Here is a 20,653-nt window from a genome sequence, read left to right as displayed (position 1 = left end):
CACTTTTCTCCACAACAAACAAGGCTGTCGCTAATGTTTTAACTTTTTAGTTAACATTAAATGCTTAATGTGTTTACATGTTCTTATTATATTAATTATTATTATTATTATTATTATTATTATTATTATTATAATCATCCATCCATTGTCCAATCCGCTCATTCTCACAAGGGTCGCGGGTGTGCTGGAGCCTATCCCAGCCGACCTCGGGCAGTAGGCTGGGTACACCCTGAACTGGTTGCCAGCCAATCGCAGACACAAACAAACATTTGCACTCACAATAACACCTAGGGGCAATTTAGAGTGTCCAATTAACCTACCATGTATGTTTTTGGAATGTGGGATGAAACCGGGGTACCCAGAAAAAACCCACGCAGGCACGAGGAGAACATGCAAACTCCACACAGGAAGGCCAGGGCCGGACTCAAACCTACAACCTCTGCACTGTGAGGCGGATGTACTAACCACTTGAGCCACGCTGAATTGAACATGTTTGAATGTTTTGAAATGTTTGGGTTGACTTTGACTTTAAGCTAAATACGACTGTGTCCAACGTCTTTGAAAAAAGCCTCGGCGCTTTTGAGATTGCTCATTGTGTCACCGTCTGAAGTGACAGAGCTCAAAGAGTAGACAAACGTGAATGTACGTTGTCGCCTGCCAGTTTTTTACGTCATCCTCCTACCCTGCTATATTAGCAAGACTGAAATGTTTTGTCTTACAAGCTGCAAAAACTGTCATTACCACATTGTTTAAAGAGATCATCCAGCCAGGACGGTCCATTTTTCAAGCTCAGTTTATGTATTTTTAAGAAGCGACTTTTCTTGTGTGCATTTGAATTTTGGTGGCAATTGGTTTCAGACAACAGAACTGACAAACCAAGCAATACAATGCTTGCCTCCCTGCTGTGACGTAGCTGAGACGGAAAAAATAAGAAGCCGCGCTCCAAAAGGGGGCGTGCCAATTTGTCGTAAACCTCATCCCTAAAAAAGCCCTTAAATCATTACAGACTCTGTAAGGAGGGCGAATTTTAGTACTGATGTCATTTTTACATGCATACCTATTGTATAAGTGCCAATGGTCAGCCCGTCCAAGTGTCCCTTTAAGTCTGTAAATATCAAAGACAGTGGGCTCGTGCAAACAGTTACCATGTAAACAAAAATACACAGTATAATTCATAATTCACGCACAGGCTCATGGGGTGGAAGAACCGTTTACTTGTCCCAGCTGAAACACCTTTCTCACTCCCTGTTGCTCTTTTCGCTCCCGCTCTCTCTCTACTCAACCATTACCGTCCTCTCTCAGCCCAACTGGTCGTCTCGAGATTGTTGAAGGTTTTTTTTTTCCCTTTTAGAGGAAGGTTTTCCTTGCATCCACCGCCCAGTGCATGTTCAATTAGGGTGCATGGGTTCAGTGCCTTAAAGTACACTTCTGTTGAGATTTGGTGCTGCATACATAAATTTGGATTGACCTCTTGGTAACAAAATTGTGAATCTATTATTAATAATCGTGTTATCCAAATAATCGTTTTAAGATTGTGAAAAAACAGCTTTACTAATAAAAGTGAAAACACATCTAAAGATGCCTTTAAACAATTTAGCTTGAAATGAAAACTATATCAAATGACTGCTGATCATCTGTGAACAAAAAAAAAAAAAAAAGTCATTTATTAGAATTGATATTTTTCAAATCATGTTGATGTTAAGCGTGTCATTTTATCGACAGTTGGACCGGAACACAGTTACTCTTCCGGGGTCACACGCCAGCACGCAGCGACTTGTGACGTCATATCTTCCAACGCCACCGCCGCTTCCTGGCCGGTCTAGGCAGTAGGCTCAGGCCCGCTTCACACCGGACCGTTATTCGCCTTGTTTATGTTCTCCCCTGCACCAGAACCAGTGGGCTGCCTGGTGCTGAGGAGCTGCGGCCGTCATGTGCGAGTGAACGGCGGGGAAGAATGGAACACCTTTCGCAGCGCTGATTGTCTCGTTGGTTGGTAGTAGTTTGTGGAGGAAATGTTGATGGTGAGATCATTTGTTTGTAGTATCTGAAGAATCAATATGAGCTGTTTTTCCATGTGTTTGTATTGCAAATTATTTTCTTCATATTGTTTTCTTTCAATTAATTACATGTATTATATTACTGGGAACGATCCGATTTTCTTTTCTGTGCATATTTTACTCGGGAGCTGTGGTGGGAAGTAACGAAGTAAATATACTAGGTAGATTTTTCATGGATCTGTACTTTACGGGAGTATTTATTTATCAGACGACTTTGTACTTTTACTCCTTACATTTGGGAAAAAAAGCTCCTCACGACTGTCAAAATATTAATTTGTCAAAAGAAGTAAATGGAGTGAGGTAAAGCCAACTGGGGCAGATGGATGGATTGATTGATATCTTGAGCACTTGTAGGGTGAAAAAATAGGCACAGCAAAAGAAGGAATGTCAACCAGGGAGTATTAATGACAAATTGTGAACAGATTCAGAGAAGTAAGATATTCCCCATCCATGGCCTATTTTAAAATTGTGCTGGTGTAACCACCACCTACTGTACTGGAAGCGCAAAGTGCTTCCATATACTGTATAGTCAAGGGAAGAAACCCTGCTTGTATTCAGCCCCGCGAACAAACACATGAGACAGGCGGGGCGCGTTTCTGTCACTCGTCAACAAAACAGGCGTCCGTCAGTGACGAAATGAGAGGTCTGCCGATACTTGACCCGGTTAGTGATGATTATACCGACGGACGAAAACCCACCCTCGTCGGTGCTTTGTCCGTATTTTTTTAAGATTCCCATCATTTGCGAATCGTTAGCAAAACGGTCAGCCGTCAGTGACGGACTGACGGAATGCCCACCTCTGCGTGTATGCAAATATATGTATTTTGGAGGGGCGTGATTGGCATTGAAAAATACACTGAGCAAACAAGCTAACACGCTGTAGTGTAGGTTATAATACTGTATTAAAGTTCTCATTCACAGTTGTTTCCTCACAAGTGGAAAAAAAATGACCGCACAGATTATAACGTTTTTTTATGACACTCTTATCGTATTTAAATGCTCATAACTTTTGATCTGAAAGAACTGTGGGTAATAGTAATCAATACATGTAATGTTGTGTAAAGTGCAAATTAACAATAATGATCAACTCCCTCCACTTTGCCACTTAACATTTGCATGAACATTTTGCACATTGAATGGTTTTACTCAACCTGCATAGCTTGTTTGGAAAAATACTTTTTTGTTAGCTGAAAAATGTGTAGTCTGTCTCATCTGCTGTCTGTGTGACTGGCCGTCTGCTCATGGACTTTATGATGCATTCAAGGGCATCCTGGCAAGGAAGTGAATTGTTTTAATGACAGTAGAAGTGTGCTGGGGGACAGATGGGACAGGTTCAGAAAGTGTGGGAGACATGTTCCCCCTCCACGACGTCCCCGACAGACTGACACCGACCGACATCATCCTCTCATCAATAACTCCCGCTTTCGCACTCAAAACGCCAACGTGAATGTCTGTGTTGTGTCCGCCTTAGCCCAAGTGAGGCAGAGCTGGTGGCTGTGGTGATGGTGTTGGACTCGGGTGAAGTCTTCATGGATCATGTCGAGGGTGAGCACTCTGAAGGCGGCAGCGACCTGTTGGAACTGGACAAGTCCAAAGCTGTCAAATCCAGCAGCAGTACTCAAAAGGTGCGGAGACCTCAGGCTGGAAGGCGCAATGTTTCCAAGCAGGCGAAGGCGCCCCCAAACGGGTTCCTAGCTCAGAATGTCACCGACCAGGTGGGAGAGAGCAAGTTGGTGTCCAAAGCGGCTGGCACGCCCAGGCCACCCCTCCGTCGTCCCCTCAGCCTAGACGTGACACCTCAGCGCCTGCGAAGGTCTCAGGAGCAGATGGCAGACAGGCAGTTTATGCAACCACCTTGGCGCAGCGGGTCGGCCGCCCCGTCGCCCCCTGCTCGCAGCCTGACTAGCCTCAGCCTGGGTGCCGGCGGTTGGATGCGCCGCAGTGAGAGCACGTGCTCAATCAACCAATCCCTGGGGCTGCGTGCTAAAAAGGGGCAATTGCGACCTGCCACCTCCCTACCACACATCGCTAAAGGCGTGGGAAGCAGCACACTGTCCCCCTCCTCCAAGCCGTGTCTGCTTGTTGCTCTCAGGCCTCTGAACCTTGAGCAGGAGAAGCAAAAGTTCTTCCAGTCCGACTACAAGTATGAGCCCCAGTTTGAGTATGCCCAGCCGGAGCCCAAGGCCGTGCTGGACAAGTACAGCGAGGCCTCTGGCCTCTTTCTCGAGCAGGTACGTCACGTTCTTAGAAACGAATTCATGTGAACTAAAACTTAGCAATCAGTCGTTACAATGTCAGTTCACTTCGGGTTGTTTTTGTGTTACTGGCAGGCAGTTGGAATCATGGAGTGCGTACTGAAGAAGTTTGGCGCCTATGAGACTTTTGAGGAGGTCACAGGTGGGACTGTGGTTCCTAAGAGTCAGGTGTGGGCCACCGTGCGGAAATATTTGCATAAGGAAGGCTGTGTGGGTGAGGTAAATGCAAAGCTCACCTATGTCGCAACACCCCTAAGTTTTTCAAGCACAAGATCATCTACCGTTTAGAGAAATACTTATATTTTGTCTCATTAATTTGACAACTACATTACTATTCAGGTATTTTAAATACATTTCAAAATTATTTTCAAAAACTAGATGTCAAAATATTCTACACAGTCTCTTTAAGCTCATCCCCCGACTCTTGCTCGTTAAAAATACTCGGCATGGCATTGGTTGTCACTTGCGTGGCGTGTCCTCCCTCCAACTGTGAATCACTCCTTGTCCTGGAAATGTTCACTGCACACTCGCATGTGCCTGCCTGTCCTTGTGCACACTGGTGGCTCGACAAAACCTGCGCAAGTACACTTTTTGTAAAAATTGCGGAATAATATGCCGGTGTGCACCTTGTAGGCTGTTTCTGGTCAACGTCTTGTAAATTTTCGCTATGCATCATAGCATTGTTTTTCTTCACGTCCTCCTTGCTGTCCAATGTGTGGCTATTGTCCAGCAGTAAATTGCACACATTAGATCTGGTTAAACCCAACATGGATGTACCTGCGTGTTGAAAATGTTGCTTTAAAAGTGAAATATATCAATACAAAGGTGTATTTTTCAGCTCTTAGGCGGTTTTCCAAGCTAAACTAATGAATTACAATCAAGCCTCACATGTAAAATTAATGAAGCCTTCCTTTGAATCTTTAAACCTCATACATTAAACATAATAAAAAAATACAAAACTATTTTTATGGCATTTAGGATTCCATAAAACCAAACCAAACATTTATTTGTACATGTTCACTTTACTACTAGTGAGGCACTACTTTGAGACTATAAGCACAAGTTCTTAAATTCAAGTACTCACCGATATCGAGTACTGACACTTGATACTGCCATTACGTCTTGCAATTGTGATGAAAATCTGTTTAAAACAAACACAAAATACAAACTTCCAAATGGTCATTTTAGTCAGGGATACTTTTATCTATATTTTTATACAAATGAGATGTTCTGTGTAAGGATAGACCAATTATCGGCCGGGCCGATTGTCTGCGCCGATATCAAAATGTGTCAAATGCCGAATATGGATATCTTCGAATCTATCGAAGTGAACTTTTAACATTTTTTTCATTTTGAAATTATGTAGAAATTCATTTACTGTACAAAACTATAGGGAGACATTGTTTAAGTTTTCATTTAACTTTTTAAGACATGCTTATGGTGCTGGGAGCTCCCTGAACTTTGGTAAAATTTTACAACAAAGATGTTTATTTTCAAAAATGGATAATATTTGACAACAATATTTTACTTTTTACTGAAAATGAATATCGGCTCCAAATATTGGTTATCGGCCCCCTTGACTACTAATAATCGGTAGTATCGGTCCTAAAAAAACAACATATCGGTCTATGTTTAGTTCTGTGGCGCTGTGCCGCGGCGGCACACAAAACAGTGTATTCAGGGCTCTAGACTAGAGGGTGACACGGGACTGGATTTTCACTCCCGTCCCATCTCAGCTCCGTCCCAGTCCCGGACTGTAATGAAAAAAATTTAAAAATCCTGTCCTATGAAAACTCCCACTCCTGTCATGCTCTTGTTCAGAATGACTCACACTCCCGTACCACTTACATTTTGGAGGTCAGCTACATAAAAAATGGCTGCGCATCTGGCCGAGATTTTTTTCCCTATTGGCTAATCTCACCCCCGTCTGTCCCCGTAAATGTTTCTGTATTTTCTATTTTTCTATCCTATAGCATTCCAATCCCGAGATTACCGATAAATGTAAATTTGACTCCCATCCCATGGGAATCCCGAAAAAATGTCATCCTCTACTCCAGTCTTTTTTACAAGGAGCAGTGGCCCCTAATTTAAAATTTTAGCGCCACAAGCATTTAGGGGCGCACACTGTGAATCGACTGGCAAAACAGACATTCTTATTTCCTCTTATTTGGTCACTACAATACTAATAATGTGCAGCCACTCACCCCGAAAACATAATTTTATGCCTTTTTTTTGGACTTAACTATTTGACTGTTTCCTCACAAGACGATTTGGACTCAGTAGGATTTGTCTCCTCCAGCACACTAGTTTTATTGGGGAGAAAGTAAGCACTCACGGTCCTCTTTGCCATTGTTCATTGTTTATGTGAAACCTGTAGATTTGCACGATTACCTCAAGACCTGCCTCTTTTCCCCCAAAATCCAGTATCTGATTTTAAGCATTTTTTCTCCCTTAAATAGAAAGAAAAATCAAATGACAATGACAATATGTTTTAATAAAACATTTCAAATGTTCAATAATATGACAAGAAAAATATTCCCTTTGGGGTTAATAAGTAACAACTAAGATGTCACTGCACATAACATGAATAAAAGGTACTGCTTCCAAACAAAATTAACCTTTGTCCCTGAAAATGTCAACAAAATCCTGCAAGGAGTGTATAGCACTCCTGGTACATGCCAGGTGAGTTGCTTGGTTTTAATTCATATTTTTTTGGCAGATAAGATGAGCCTGTCTACAACATGAGGCTTTAGATTGCATGCCGTTACAGTGTCACCCCTACACTGAAAATCCTGTTTGATGGTGCACTTAGAGCGCTAATGATGCTGTATTGTTAAAATGACCTGATGCCCTTATTGTGAATTTACACCACTGGAAGTAGGCAGGTAAAAAATGTTACACCGTCACTTGAAGAATGAAACATACAGTACGTAGTGTGATAATAAACAGAAAGCCGTGATTGTGTAATTCATATGGATAAGCTATAGGACAAATTCTATGTAGTTTAGGACTCTTGGAGGAGATGGTCATATGGGGCGATATGACTGAAAAGCACGGGTGGGTGGCCAACCGCTCAAAGGCAAATAGACACAATTTTGACTGTGTTACTGAGCCACCACATACACATAAGTATACATAAACTGCTCCATCCCATCCCCTCACTCCCTAACACGCTTTTGCGTGTTTTGACGAACTACCGTTCATTGTATACCTTTGTAGCCTGTGAAATGTTCGAAACAAGTTGATACGCGTGCCGGCCTCCACCCCTCCCGATCCGGAGCAAAGCTTTTATCTACCAACATAGAACTCACTCTTCAATGCTGTAAGTCGCCCTGACTATTCTGGTCACCTCACACACACACGCACACGCGCGCACACACCCACACACCCCCGCACACACGCACACACCAATCCGGTTTTAACTGCACACAGTTCCAACACTTCACATTCATCCACAACATAAATTTGTAAACTGGAACAATCTCATACCGATTCCAACACATCCACTCACATCTTGTCACAGCACACCTCAAACTACACTGAAAATGGCACTTTTTAATGTACTATTGAATATGTTCTTTATTATCAATGATCTAATTTTAGAATATGACCTCAACTGTTTGCTTTTATGTGAGACCTGACTGAGTATTGATGGACCATCTGTTCTCTAGGAAGCATCTCCTCCCAGCTATAACTTCTCATTCACAAACAGACCACCCAGAAAGGGAGGGGGTGTGGCAGCTATCTTATCATCGTCTTTGGATTTTATAGAAACCCTCTTTTTCTTTTTTGCCCTACCTTTGAGTATCACTCTTTGGTTCTTAACTGTTCCGTATTTTGTACGTGTGCTTACAGACCTCCCAAATGCAACTCATCATTTATCATTAGCGAGTTTTCACAGCTTCTCTCCATTATTCAGAGTAAAACAATCCAATAATTATTTGAGGTGATTTTAATATACATTAGAATTAATGAGACTCTTTTGTAGCTGACTTTTTAAATCTTCTTAGCTGTATGAATTACACACAGCATATTTCACAATCCACCTACTTAAAAGGCCATACCCTCGACCTTGTAATCACCTCAGGTCTGTCAATAAACATCACCGCTGTATTAGAGCTAGCCATTTCAGATCACTTTTGTATATTCTTTACTATCGATTGTCTTAAGCGGGAACAGGATTTTAACACTGAACGTACTGTGAGTAGGCGGCGTCTCTGCTGAAGTGACTGCTGATTTTATTCATGTTTTTAATAACTTTACACCAAACTATTTAGCCTCGTCTACTGATTTTATTGTTGATGACTTTATTCGAATCGGCACCGAACAAAGTAGCACCTGTCACTAAAACCACAGCAAAATGGACCCAACCCTGGAGAACTTAAAATATCAAGGCACTAAAACAAAAGTGTCGAGCCGCTGAGAGAAAATGGTGTAAAAACAAAAACGAAATTAACTTACACATTTTTAAAGATCAACTTTAAAACTATAATCAAGCCATGAAAACGGCAAGACAAGATAATTTCTCTAAATTAATTACTTCCAATCACAATAAACCAAAATTCCTTTCTTCACTCATTGACAGAGTTATAACTCCGGCTTTTAGCATGCCTTACAGCATTTTATCAGATTCCAGGTGTGGGGAATTTGTGGCCCTCTTCAGCAGTAAAATAAAAACTATAAGGTCAGCTTTTCACCGCTTACAGTCGGCTACTACTTTTAATGAGGCTGAACCTTTTTATTTAAGTGAGATAATGCTGGACAGTTTTGCCCTAAGGGACTGGCAAAGATTATCAGATAAAACTAGCAATTTGCCACTTAGATCCTATCCCTACACAACTTTTTAAATCTGCTTTTGAATATTTAACTGTAGATGTTATTATTTCAAATTATTCTCTTCAGACAGGAGATTTTCCAAACGCTTTTAAGCCAACCATTGTTAAAACTGTTCTGAAGAGAAACAATCTGGATCCTGAAATTTTTAACAATTATAGACCAGTATCCAATCTGACATTTTTAGATAAGATTTTGGAGAAAGTAGTTTTTAATCCGTTAAATGATTTTATGAGAACTCATGATTTATATGAAATATATCAATCTGGCTTTCGGATTAATCACAGTACTGAGACGGCCCTGATCAAGGTTTTAAATGATATAGAATAAATGTGGATAAGATCATGCTGTCTGTCCTGGTCTTCCAGTGCAGCATTTGACACTGTCGACCACAAGATTCTTTTAAATAGACTACGCAATATGATTGGTCTCTCAGGCACTGTTTTTAGCTGGTTTAAATCTTACTTGACCGGCAGATGATTTTATGTCACCCTGGGTGAATAAGAATAAGAATAAGAATGCCTTTATTGATCCCACAGTGGGGAAATTTTCATTGTTACAGTAGCAAAGATATAGGTCACACAGGGGCGGCGGCATAATGTGGCCATTAATGTATAACATTGACGGCAAACATTTAGAATCAAACCTATGTAGATATACACTCCCCGTCAGAAAGACAAAAAGACTGTGGTGTTCCCCAGGGTTCAATTTTAGGTCCGTCACTTTTTCATTTGTACATGCTGCCTCTGGGCAACGTCATCCGGAGACACGGAATTAGTTTTCATAGTTAGGCCGATGATACTCAACTTTACATTTCTGTGTCACCTAATGACTCAGGATCACTCGATGTCCTTTTAAACTGTATTTTAGATACTAAGTACGGATGACAGAAAATTTCTTACAGCTCAACCAGGACAAAACTGAAGTAGGTTTGAAGTTTCTTTTTTCCGACAATGACAATGATCTTCTTATTTTCGTGAAGAGAAAACTCTCTTACCAGTTTCGGTTGTCACTGCAGCCGTCCTCGGAGCTGTCACTGCTTCTTCTTGACGTGTCTAAAAACAGCTGACCGGGTCAGGGGAACCTTAAAAATAAGGCTCCCCGACCCGATCAAGGCTGCGCTCCAACCCCCCACCGCCACAGTTGAAGGATGGTGCCCCAGGTGTGTGGGAGCATGTAGGCCCCCTCGTCTCTGTTGATGGTACATTCTCCACGTCTCCTTATTTCCATAGCCTACTTGATCCATCTTTTGAGTTTATTGGTTTCCAAAGTTATGATTCTGCCCTTCTCCCAGTCCATGATGTGGTTGCTCCTTCTGCAGTGGTCTGTTATGGCTGATTTCTTGTTTTCTTGTTCGGCTTTTTGCTTTTGGGTTCTGGTGTGATGTCCTGTTGTTTCTTTTTCGCATTCTTCTTCGTGTCCTTTTTTGCGTGTACTAAAAGTTCAACCATTTTTTTCCACATGTATGTCTTATTGCATGTTTAGCATGGGATTTTGTAAATGATGTTGCATTTTTTGTCAGGCGTTATGATGTCTTTTGGATGCACAAGTTGTTGTCGTGGTTTTTAATATGGTTTTATTGCAGTATGTATTTGATGTTTTGTCATGATGCGTTGGATGGGTTCTGTGATTCCTCTGACGTATGAAAGTGTTATGGTGTCCTTGTTTCCACTGTCAGTTATTTGTTTTGTGTTTGTCTTCCTTGCTTTTTTCACCCTGTTGGTTCTGTCTGGCTTGTTGTTTGTCGATGGCCCATCTGGGGTATTGGCAGCGTCTGAGTGCGTGTTGTATTTGGTTTTCTTCCTTCAATCTCTCTTTATTGTCTGTTATGATGCTAGTTGGATTGTATAGGGTTCTTACTACGGAGAGTTTGTGTACTGTAGGATGTTCTGATGTCCAGAGGAGGTATTGGTCTGTTTGTGTAGGTTTCCTGTATATTGTGATTTTTATGCTGCCGTGTTCCTTGTGGTGAATATTTAGGGCCGGAAACGATATGGTGATTCCTCTCCATGTGTAAATTGTGTGTTTCCGGTGTTGTCTATGGTTTTGAAATGCCTGTGAGTTCTTTGCGTGTGTCCCGTCTTTGTTATTTCCAATATGTCGTCAACGTACCGTTTCCAGAGTGTGGGTTTGTATATCAGCGGTGCAGTTGTACCATCAACGGAGACAAGGGGGCCTACATGCTCCCACACACCTGGGACACCATCCTCCAATTGGTGGCGGGGGGTTGGAGCGCAGTCTTGATCGGGTTGGGGAGCCTTATTTTGAAGGTTCCCCCGACCTGGCCAGCTGTTTTTAGAAACGTCACGAAGAAGCAGTGAAATCTCCGAGGAAGGCTGCAGTGACAGCCGAAACTGTCAGCACGGTAAGAGTGTTTTCTCTTCACTAAAATAAGATCATTGTCATTGTCGGAAAAAATAAACTTCAAACCTACTTAAAGCGGAAGTCAACCCAAACATATATTTTTTCAAGAATATGTTCCCAGCAGGCCCACTAGTTAAAACAAGGCATTCTGATAAATATTGCGTTTGTGGAATAAGTGTTAATCCACTCGTTTTCAGCCATCTCTGAGGGCGGCCATTTTGTCTTCTGTCGACCGAAAATGACATCACAACTGCTCACAACGACCAATCACGGCGGACCTGTTTTCTGAATCTGAGCCGTGATTGGTCGTTGTGAGCAGTTGTAATGTCATTTTCGGTCGACAGAAGACAAAATGGCCGCCCCCAGCGATGGATCTTGCTGCTTAATTGATATTCCACAAATGCAAAATTAATCAGAATGCAGTGTTTCAACTAGTGGGCCTGCTGGGAACATAGTCTTGAAAAAAAAATGTTTGGGTTGACTTATGCTTTAACGAATAAGAAGACAAGATGAACGTTTATTACATTAGGACAAAACTGAAGTTTTAGTTATCTCGGTCCTGAAACACAGAGAGAGAAACTTTTACCTAAATTGAAAACACTATGTTTTAATTCCTCACTGCAAGCTAAAAAATGAGCTTAGTTTCATTACATACACTAAGAATGTTATATAAAACTAGATTTTACCATTTGAAGAATATAGCCAGATTCCGCCCGTTTCTCTCTCGTGATAACTATTGAAAATAAGGACCCGGAGAAAAAAAGGCTGAATTTAGGTAATTATATTGTAACATATAATACTTAATCTTAAAACTAAGCAACTATGAAAAAGCCAAATAAACAGGTCAATATAAAGATGAATTAAAGTCCTTTTTAAACGCAATGCACTTAGTAGGGCTGGGCAGTATGGCTGAAAAATGTTTCACAAATTAAGTATTTTATATCAGTCAATATTGATAATTATTGATATATTATTTTTAACCTATTAAAAAAGAAAACAATGATTAACTGTTTTGGCGTACATTGTAATGTAGTGTAATGTGCAGTTTCTCCTCCAATAGCGCATTGTAAATGCTTATTTGCCTTAGATATTACCCCAAAACAGTAACATTTGATACACTTACACCATCCTTCTTTCATTGTTAATACAATGTAAGTGTCTTGAACTAATACTCTCTTGCAGTGCATCCATCAGCGTTGAACAACCGTCTTAGGACTACTTTTTCTTTTTAGCGGACTCATTAGATTATTGTCCAGCCCTCTGATCAAATGGTGATTGTAATGTGTGTGTCCTTAGGTTGTGGTACGTCTCTCTGATGAGCTGCTTTCTCAGGCAGTCATGATGGTGGAGAGCTGTCGTCCCACTCTGACCATCAACCTGGCTGGAGCCCGTCAGCACTGGCTAGAGGGGATGCTGAGACACGAAATAGGTGAGCTTTCACAAGCTCACTCCTGATTGGATGTCAGGTTCCCATCACTTCCATTTTTTCTCTCCTTTGTGTTTGGGGAGCAAATTGTGTATTTAATGTCTTATCACCACTTGAAGCACTGCCTATTTAAGTCTCTGTAAAACAGTGCTTCTCAAATAGGGGGGTGGACCCCTCTGGGCGGAGGCGTGGTGCGATGCCAGGGGAGCATGTATGACGCTAGGGAACAATCTTTTTTTTAAAATTTTATTTATTTATTTTTTTGTTGTACTAGACGAAAGTGTAATTGCACATCCAGTACAGTAGGTGGCAGTGGCGCTGTCATTGTCAGAGTGTGTGCATGGAGTATAAACAATGTTAATAAGATTATATTTCTTTTTATTGTTTTATGTTAACTCTCTCTAGGCAGGTGTTGCAGAATCGCAACAACTAATTGCTAATGCCCTAATTAATACACATTCATATTATATGAGCCTTTTTTTATTCAGAAGCACTACTAAACTATTACTATAACTTAATTTGAGCCTGAGAGGATTAATAAGGATACAATGTTATGCTGAGGTGTACTTATAACAATTTTTATAGACAAATGATACTGTTTATAGTTGCGACGGAGAGTTGTGTGGACATTTTTTCTTCTTCTGGGGGCCGTAACAAAATAATTGAGAAGCACTGCTGTAAAGTGATAAATGTCCTATGTGACTGTTTTTAACAACCCTGCTAAATTTGAATGAATAAAAAAGTATATATAGTCCATAAACAACTGTCTCCGCGCTTAAAATTCATGAAACCACACACCTGGATACGACTTTGTCTAGCGTCTTTTTTTTTATGCCTATACAACCCTATGTGTTTTAGCCGGGAAAATAAATCATCTTAAAGTCTCTGGTGACTGTAATGAATCTCACCTGGTCATCGTGGGGCTTTTTCATATCGCAATAACAAGGCACTCTAAATATGCCACTTCAGCGCAAAATCCCGCTTCACTATTTTTTCCCCTTCCTTGCTCTTGCGCCTATTTTCTGTGACGTGAGTGCACTCACACACTCTAAAGTGGCAACCTTAATGGACTATCCGAAGGCAAGATGCATTTTCAGGCTGATGGCTTAGCTAGCTAGCTAACTGCAGTTGTCGTTGTGGCGGAAAGCCACTAATGCAAATGAAGGCACGGGGGGGTTCATGCCTGACTTCAAAATGTGTCACTCGTCCCCGTTTTAGCCGTGCGCCCCCCAAAAAAAATCGGGAAAATTGAAATGGTAAAAACAACAGTTTAATGCTTGACCTCCACAATGCATTTATCGATGTTTGTTCCTCGTCAGGCACACATTATCTGCGAGGGGTCAACAACAGTCTTCAGCCATGGGCCACGGCAGAGGGCAGAAAGCAATTTGGCCTTAAACCAGCTAACCCCACTGAGGAGGGGCTGGCCAGCCTGCACAGTGTGTTGCTCCGGAAGCAGCCATACCTGTGGCGTGCGGCTCTTCTTTACTATACAGTGTTCCATGCTGGGAGCATGAGCTTCAGCCAGCTCTTCAGTCACGTCGCGCGCTTTGTTCAGCATCCGGACGTCCGCTGGGAATACTGCCTGCGTGCCAAGAGAGGACAGACGGACACTTCGCAACCCGGTGAATACACGCACACGCGTGCACACGCACTCACACAAGCACATAGACACGCACGAGGCTATAGTCAGAGGTGGCAAAGTCCTCACACTCAATCACAATTGAAGTAAAATTAGAAATAAATTTTAAAAAGGCCGTGCTAAAAGTGCAGGACCTGATTCAACACCTTTACGTAAACAAAATAGTTACACTCTTTTACTAACTTATGTATTACAGTGTTTACTAGTGCAAAACCCCCCACCCTCAATATTCCAATTGTGATTTAATATGTGATCTAGTACATTATCAGGGGTGTCAAATAAGTGCATTAATTGCGATCAATTAATTACAGTCAGACTTGGGTTTTTTGGGGCTTTTTTTATCGCATTAATCTCATTTTTAATCGGTAACTTTACTGTTTCTCTATGATGATCAGATCCGTTTTGATGCGTGGGGCTTGTGCATGCCTTGTTGGGGGGTGTAAAAAACAATGGTCAATGTCATACCCTGAAGTGGACATTGATTGGTTGTCATTGTGTTTGGCATAACCTGATAGGCTCCTATTGTAGGTGGGAGGGCAAGTTCAGAAGCAGAGAGAAGACGTAAAAATGGAGAAACATGTGAGAGATGATGGGCCGATGAATGGTAAATTTAAAAAACCGCCCTGACGGCACTATTGCCAAAGGAGCAGTTCAAGCCTACCACATAAATGCAAAGTAACCAGCCGCGACTAAAGCCACAGCTAATGATAACAATGAAGACGCTAACGTAGCGAGCCATTGCAAAGCTCTTCGCCAAACTAAACTCAAGACCAGCCCGTGTATGAGCAAGTCTGACCACTGCTCTAAGCAATCCAAAATTTGACGTGGTGGCCTTAGAGGCAAGCACGAGTAACGCAGGCATTTCTCCCAGCCGCTATTAAATACCTACACTCTTACGAGTGAGCCCTATTCTCGCTACAAACTACAGCATGTTTATATTGATAGAGTAGATATGCTAACTTTGTTTGTTTTTTATTTATTCTGCACATTTCAGGTTACTCCATCAATAATTTGTAGCTATTCTAAGGCCTTCACCTTTATTTACCCTTGATGCTGTGTGTTAATTTTGCAGGCTGCTTCAGTAAGGACCAGGTTTATTTAGATGGAATCCTTCGAATACTTCGGCATCGAAGGAACATTGACTTCAAGATGTTGACTTCCTTAGGAAAGGTCTGTACCAGTACCTTGATGCATCAACAAGTCAGCATTTTATTTGACATTGTTAATCATCAATTCTTTTCCAAACGTCTCTCTCCCTCACACCTCACACAACCCGTCATATCGCCCACCCCTAATATATATATATATATATATATATATATATATATATATATATATATATATATATATATATATATATATATATATATATATATACACATATACATACATATATATACATATATATATATATATATATATATATATATATATATATATATATATATATACACATATACAGTAAACTGGATGAACTGAATGAATGGGGACCGGGTTTGATTGTAATGGATTATATTGCGTTTTGATTGCTCAATTGCTTTCATCATGTCTTCTTCTTCATGATAAGTTTTAGATTTCTTGTGTTGAGACAAATATTTTCCACCTAGCTAATAGTTTTGGCTAACGCTTCAGCTGTCGTTAGAGCCGTCACCACTTCCTGATGTGATGTGTCTAAAAAAAAAAAAGCGAATTAGGTCAGGAAATTTTCAAATTACACTTGATGATCTGATCCATCATTACTCACTGGACCGGACGCAACCGGGGCTAAAATAAACAAGGGTGCACATAACTGGTAGGCAAGTACGATTGCGCAACAGAAATCACGGATCCGTACCGTCATTTGCGTCACGATGCGCATTTGCGTACCTGTACACACTAGTGGTGCAGTGCAACGAATCATCTTTGAATGGTAAGGATCAAGCATCGGTTCAGGATGGGCACGATCCGCAGAATGGTTGGTGAAAAAAGCTGTGCACGTTCACAATAAAGCAACATGATTAGTCCGCATTCAGCAGAGGAAGTTGAATACCCTCAAAATCACGTAAGTTGCATGTACAAGGGTGTTTTGCAAACATACTCAAGGAACACACAAAGCCACAAAGGCTTACTTCAAAATAAAGCTTACCAAATAATACATTGAGTCATTAATGCTAATGCAATAGCCTTAGTGAACTTGTACTTTAAAGGCCCGCGTGGTGGCGTAACGGCTAACTTGACTTGCGTTTTCGACGTATCGCCAGTTTTAACGCTTGCTGGTAGCAAGTAGTTGGCAAGTAGTTGGTAACACCAACACAACGCAGTCTCGAAATCATATTCAGCCGCACAAACAAACCGCTGGTTAACTACGCATCATTGTATGATACGGCACAAGTCTCCGGCGTTAGTGGCTAGCAGCTGTTATCATTAGCTGGTAGTTCAACAGCTGCTGCTTTTCTTTTTTTTTTTTTTCTTTTTTTTTCTACAAACTTCTTTTTCTATATTGTAGAGTTTGATTACTTTGTAATGTGCTGTCCATGTTTTAAGAAAGGTGCCTTAAATTGCACTTCAAGTCTATTTCATTAAAAAAAATAAAAATAAAACTTTGTCTTCATTTAATTTATAGCTAACTTTGCCTAATAATTGTGAGAAAACATTCAGCTCAAAATGAATGCAGGATACCTTGAAATGTATACACTGTACCACTGACAAAATTGCGTTAAATCCTAAATGGCCATATTAGACATTAGGAGTTGATTTATTATACTTTTTTTATAAAATAAATGAAGACAAAGTTCTATTTAGCTTCTTTGTCTTCTCATACTAAAAACGATCAAAATCCGTGACCGATCCGAACTGACTTATGTAATCCGTTGGACCACTAGTGAGTACCAAAGACAATCTTCTGGTACACACGCGACTACCGCATGAAAAAAATGATGTGTACCGCATGAAAAAAATGATGTGTACCCCTGAAAATAAAGGAACAGAGAGCGAGAGAAAGGGGAAAAAAATCTCAATTATAATAAATCATTACAAATGCAAACAACCATTCACAGATCTTATATTTTTTGTGGCGTTAATCCAATATGTTTTTTGTTGGTTGTAGGTGTCCTATGAAGATGTGGAGAAGCTGCGTCCCTTGGCAGTGATCAACAACGCCAGAATCCCGCATTTCATGCAAGACCAGGAGCGGTACCTTCAACATCTGGATCACATAGTCGCCGTGAACAAAGTTGATGATTCAGTGTTGCAGAAACTGCTTCCATGACTTCCTCACATTACCTGAAGCCGGGGGAGGTCTCGGCAGATGCTGCTCTCATGCGGTGGCCTGACTAGCAAAAACATTTTTTTTTTTTTTTTATTAAACTTGAATGATACAAGCAAAAAGGGGCATACGCACTAGCACCTCTAGCTACACTCACTTTGGTCCATTGCATATATGTAAGGCTTTTCCTCGCAGCCAAGTAAGCTCCCCCACTCACCTTCCCTTCCTCTCACTATGATTTCAGTATTTCACATCTATACACACCATAACGAACATCAGATAAATGTAGAATTATCATTGAAACCAGTGACTGTACAAGACACGACTGCAAATTGATTTCAACAATCACATGTATTTATGCAATTTTTTTTTTTTTGAGCACTCAAACTGAATGTCACAGACTTTAGCTTTAAACATGAATTTATCTACATATATTGTTTTGTTTTTTGCCTTAGAGCATTTTTTATAATGTGAAAGGATACCAATGTAAAATCCTGGCAGGCCATGAATCTTTTAAATCAAGTGCCAATGGCCTCAGGCGAGGATGTATGTGTCATTGTTCTTTAGATGGTTTGTCTTCGCATTCTTATCAATAAGATACTGCGATGCGAGGTGATCCTAGCAACACAGCGATAAAACCTCAAAGTTCAACACACTCGGAAAACTGTACAAGAGAGAGCATTGATGTCATTTTTACACAGTGAAATCAACAACAAAGAAAAGAGTTAATCCATCCATCTTCTACCACTTACCTGGAATTGGGTCACGGGTGTAGCAGCTGAAACAGGCAAACCCGGGATTCCCTCTCCCTAGCCACTTAATCCAGCTCTTCCTGGCGTATCCTGAGGCATTCCAAGGCCACCCAGGAGACATAGCCTCTCCAGGGTGTACTGGGTCATCATTGTGGCGCCCGGGAGGCATCTTGATCAGATGCCCCAGCCACCTCATCTGGCTCCTCTTGAGGCGGAGGAGCAGCGGCTTTACCCTGAGCCTCTTCTGGGTGGCCAAGCCACTGACCCGATCTCTAAGGAAGAGCCTGGACAGTCTGTTGAGAAAGCTCATTTCGGCCGCTTATATCCGTGATCTTGTTTCGGTCACAACCCACAACTCCTGACCGTAGGTGAGGGTAGGAACGTAAATCGACTGGTAAATTGAGAGCTTCGCCTTTCGCTTTTGTAATGAAGGGTTGTCTGTTGCGAGCTCTTCGCTTCTGCTGTGCTGAGGGACAGCATCCAGGACCGGAAGCTCTAGAGCAGGGTTGGCCAAGTCCGGTCCTCAAGAGCCACAATCCAGCCTGTTTTAGGTTTAGCCCTCCAGCAACCCAGCTGATTCAAATCATCAGGCTCATTATCCGGCTTTTGCAAATCTTGCTGATGAGCTGATCATTTGAAACAGGTGTGTTGCCATAGGGATAAACCCAAAATTGGCTGGATTGTGGCTCTTGAGGACCGTACTTGGCCACCCCTGCTCAAGCGCGAAGCCATCCCTGAGTCCTCTTCCCCAAGGAGCCTAGGGGAGCATGGGTAGAAATGTTCAACAAGTACAACACTCCCCTCCCTATAGCTCCGCTGTCGTGGAGGGGATGTTCTCCACAGCCAGCTGCATTCTAAAACAGCAGGGTTAAAAATAACACAATTTTGGGTCAACAATGGATCGATCCACTACTTGAGTCAAATTTGACCCAAATTTCTGGGTTGTTTTTCGCAGAATACAACCCCAAAAATGGGTCGTACAAAGCAACACGAGATGGGTCAAATTGACCCAATTAGTGGATCGGTCCATTTTTTGACACCAAATTATATTATTTTTAACCCAACTGTTTTTAAGGGTGTGCCCTGGCCAGCACCAACTTCCAGAAGCTGGTGTTCCTCAAAGGGAACATGTCCCTGTTGGTGCTGCCTTGTTGGCCGCCAGCTACAGGGGGCAGTATGAGGAGGAGGAGCAGTAATAGGAATATGTGTGTGCGTGTTGTGTACATACATATAAACATACATACATACATATATATAAAAATACATATGTATATGGATTCATATATATATATATATATATATATATATATATATATATATATATATGGATTCATACATATATATATATATATATATGGATATGGATTCATACATATATATATATATATATGGATATGGATTCATACATATATATATATATATATGGATATGGATTCATACATATATATGTATATGGATTCATATATATATATGTATATGGATTCATATATATATATATATATATATATATATATATATATATATATATATATATATATATATATATATACACATACACACACACATACATTCATACATACATACACACACACACACAGAGCTGGGCATTCCGTCTATGTGATGGCAGTCCATCTATCCGCCTATGACGGATGCCCGTTTTGCTGACGTTTGACAGAAATAGACTAATAGACTAAGCATATTCGGAAGCCCATGTATTTAATCCGTCTTTAGTCTATTTTTCGCAGCGAGGCTTTGGTGGCCGCGGCGAGGAACAATAGTGAGTTGTTTTTTGGGGGGACATATTGGAGTGATGGACTAGGCTGTGAAAGCAGTGAGTTACCCTTTCTTTTCAAACAACTCACTATTATTCCTCATCGTCCATACGTACATGGCTTTTGCGTGCACCCGAGTACAACGATCTGGAAATGTAATGTGTCTTCAATGAGCGTTCCACTTGTCTGACTGGAATCCGGAAATGTAGCTTTGTGCCTAAAAGTGGAAGTCAACCCAAGCATATTTTTTTCAAGAATTTGTTCCCAGCAGGCCCACTCGTTGAAACACGCCATTCTGATTAATTTTG

The 20,653-nt window shown here is 41.1% G+C and overlaps 1 protein-coding gene across 1 annotated transcript; it reads left to right on the top strand.

Annotated features, from left to right (window-relative positions):
• Positions 1–1,748: 1,748 nt before the first annotated feature.
• Positions 1,749–18,476, top strand: kiaa0895l. The gene is made up of 7 exons (XM_086026814.1): positions 1,749–2,021; positions 3,529–4,288; positions 4,388–4,531; positions 12,806–12,938; positions 14,255–14,560; positions 15,650–15,747; positions 17,663–18,476. The coding sequence occupies exons 2-7, from the start codon at positions 3,560–3,562 to the stop codon at positions 17,822–17,824; spliced, it is 1,572 nt and encodes a 523-aa protein (XP_085882940.1). The 5' UTR covers positions 1,749–2,021; positions 3,529–3,559; the 3' UTR covers positions 17,825–18,476.
• Positions 18,477–20,653: the final 2,177 nt, after the last annotated feature.

The sequence above is a fragment of the Filicampus tigris genome, chromosome 3 (genome assembly GCF_054856515.1).
Source record: "Filicampus tigris isolate MCC_2025a chromosome 3, RoL_Ftig_1.0, whole genome shotgun sequence".
In the NCBI taxonomy this organism is placed as follows: Eukaryota; Metazoa; Chordata; class Actinopteri; order Syngnathiformes; family Syngnathidae; genus Filicampus; species Filicampus tigris.
The sequence above is the reverse complement of the archived record's forward strand: the minus strand, read 5'-3'. Positions and strand labels throughout refer to the sequence as shown.

Excerpts from the sequence above, each read along its gene's own strand:
- kiaa0895l (XM_086026814.1), top strand. The coding sequence starts at position 3,560 with ATGGTGTTGGACTCGGGTGAAGTCTTCATGGATCATGTCGAGGGTGAG. Across the intron at positions 12,939-14,254 it reads GATGCTGAGACACGAAATAG|GCACACATTATCTGCGAGGG; the intron begins GTGAGCTTTCAC and ends GTTCCTCGTCAG. Across the intron at positions 14,561-15,649 it reads GACGGACACTTCGCAACCCG|GCTGCTTCAGTAAGGACCAG; the intron begins GTGAATACACGC and ends TTAATTTTGCAG.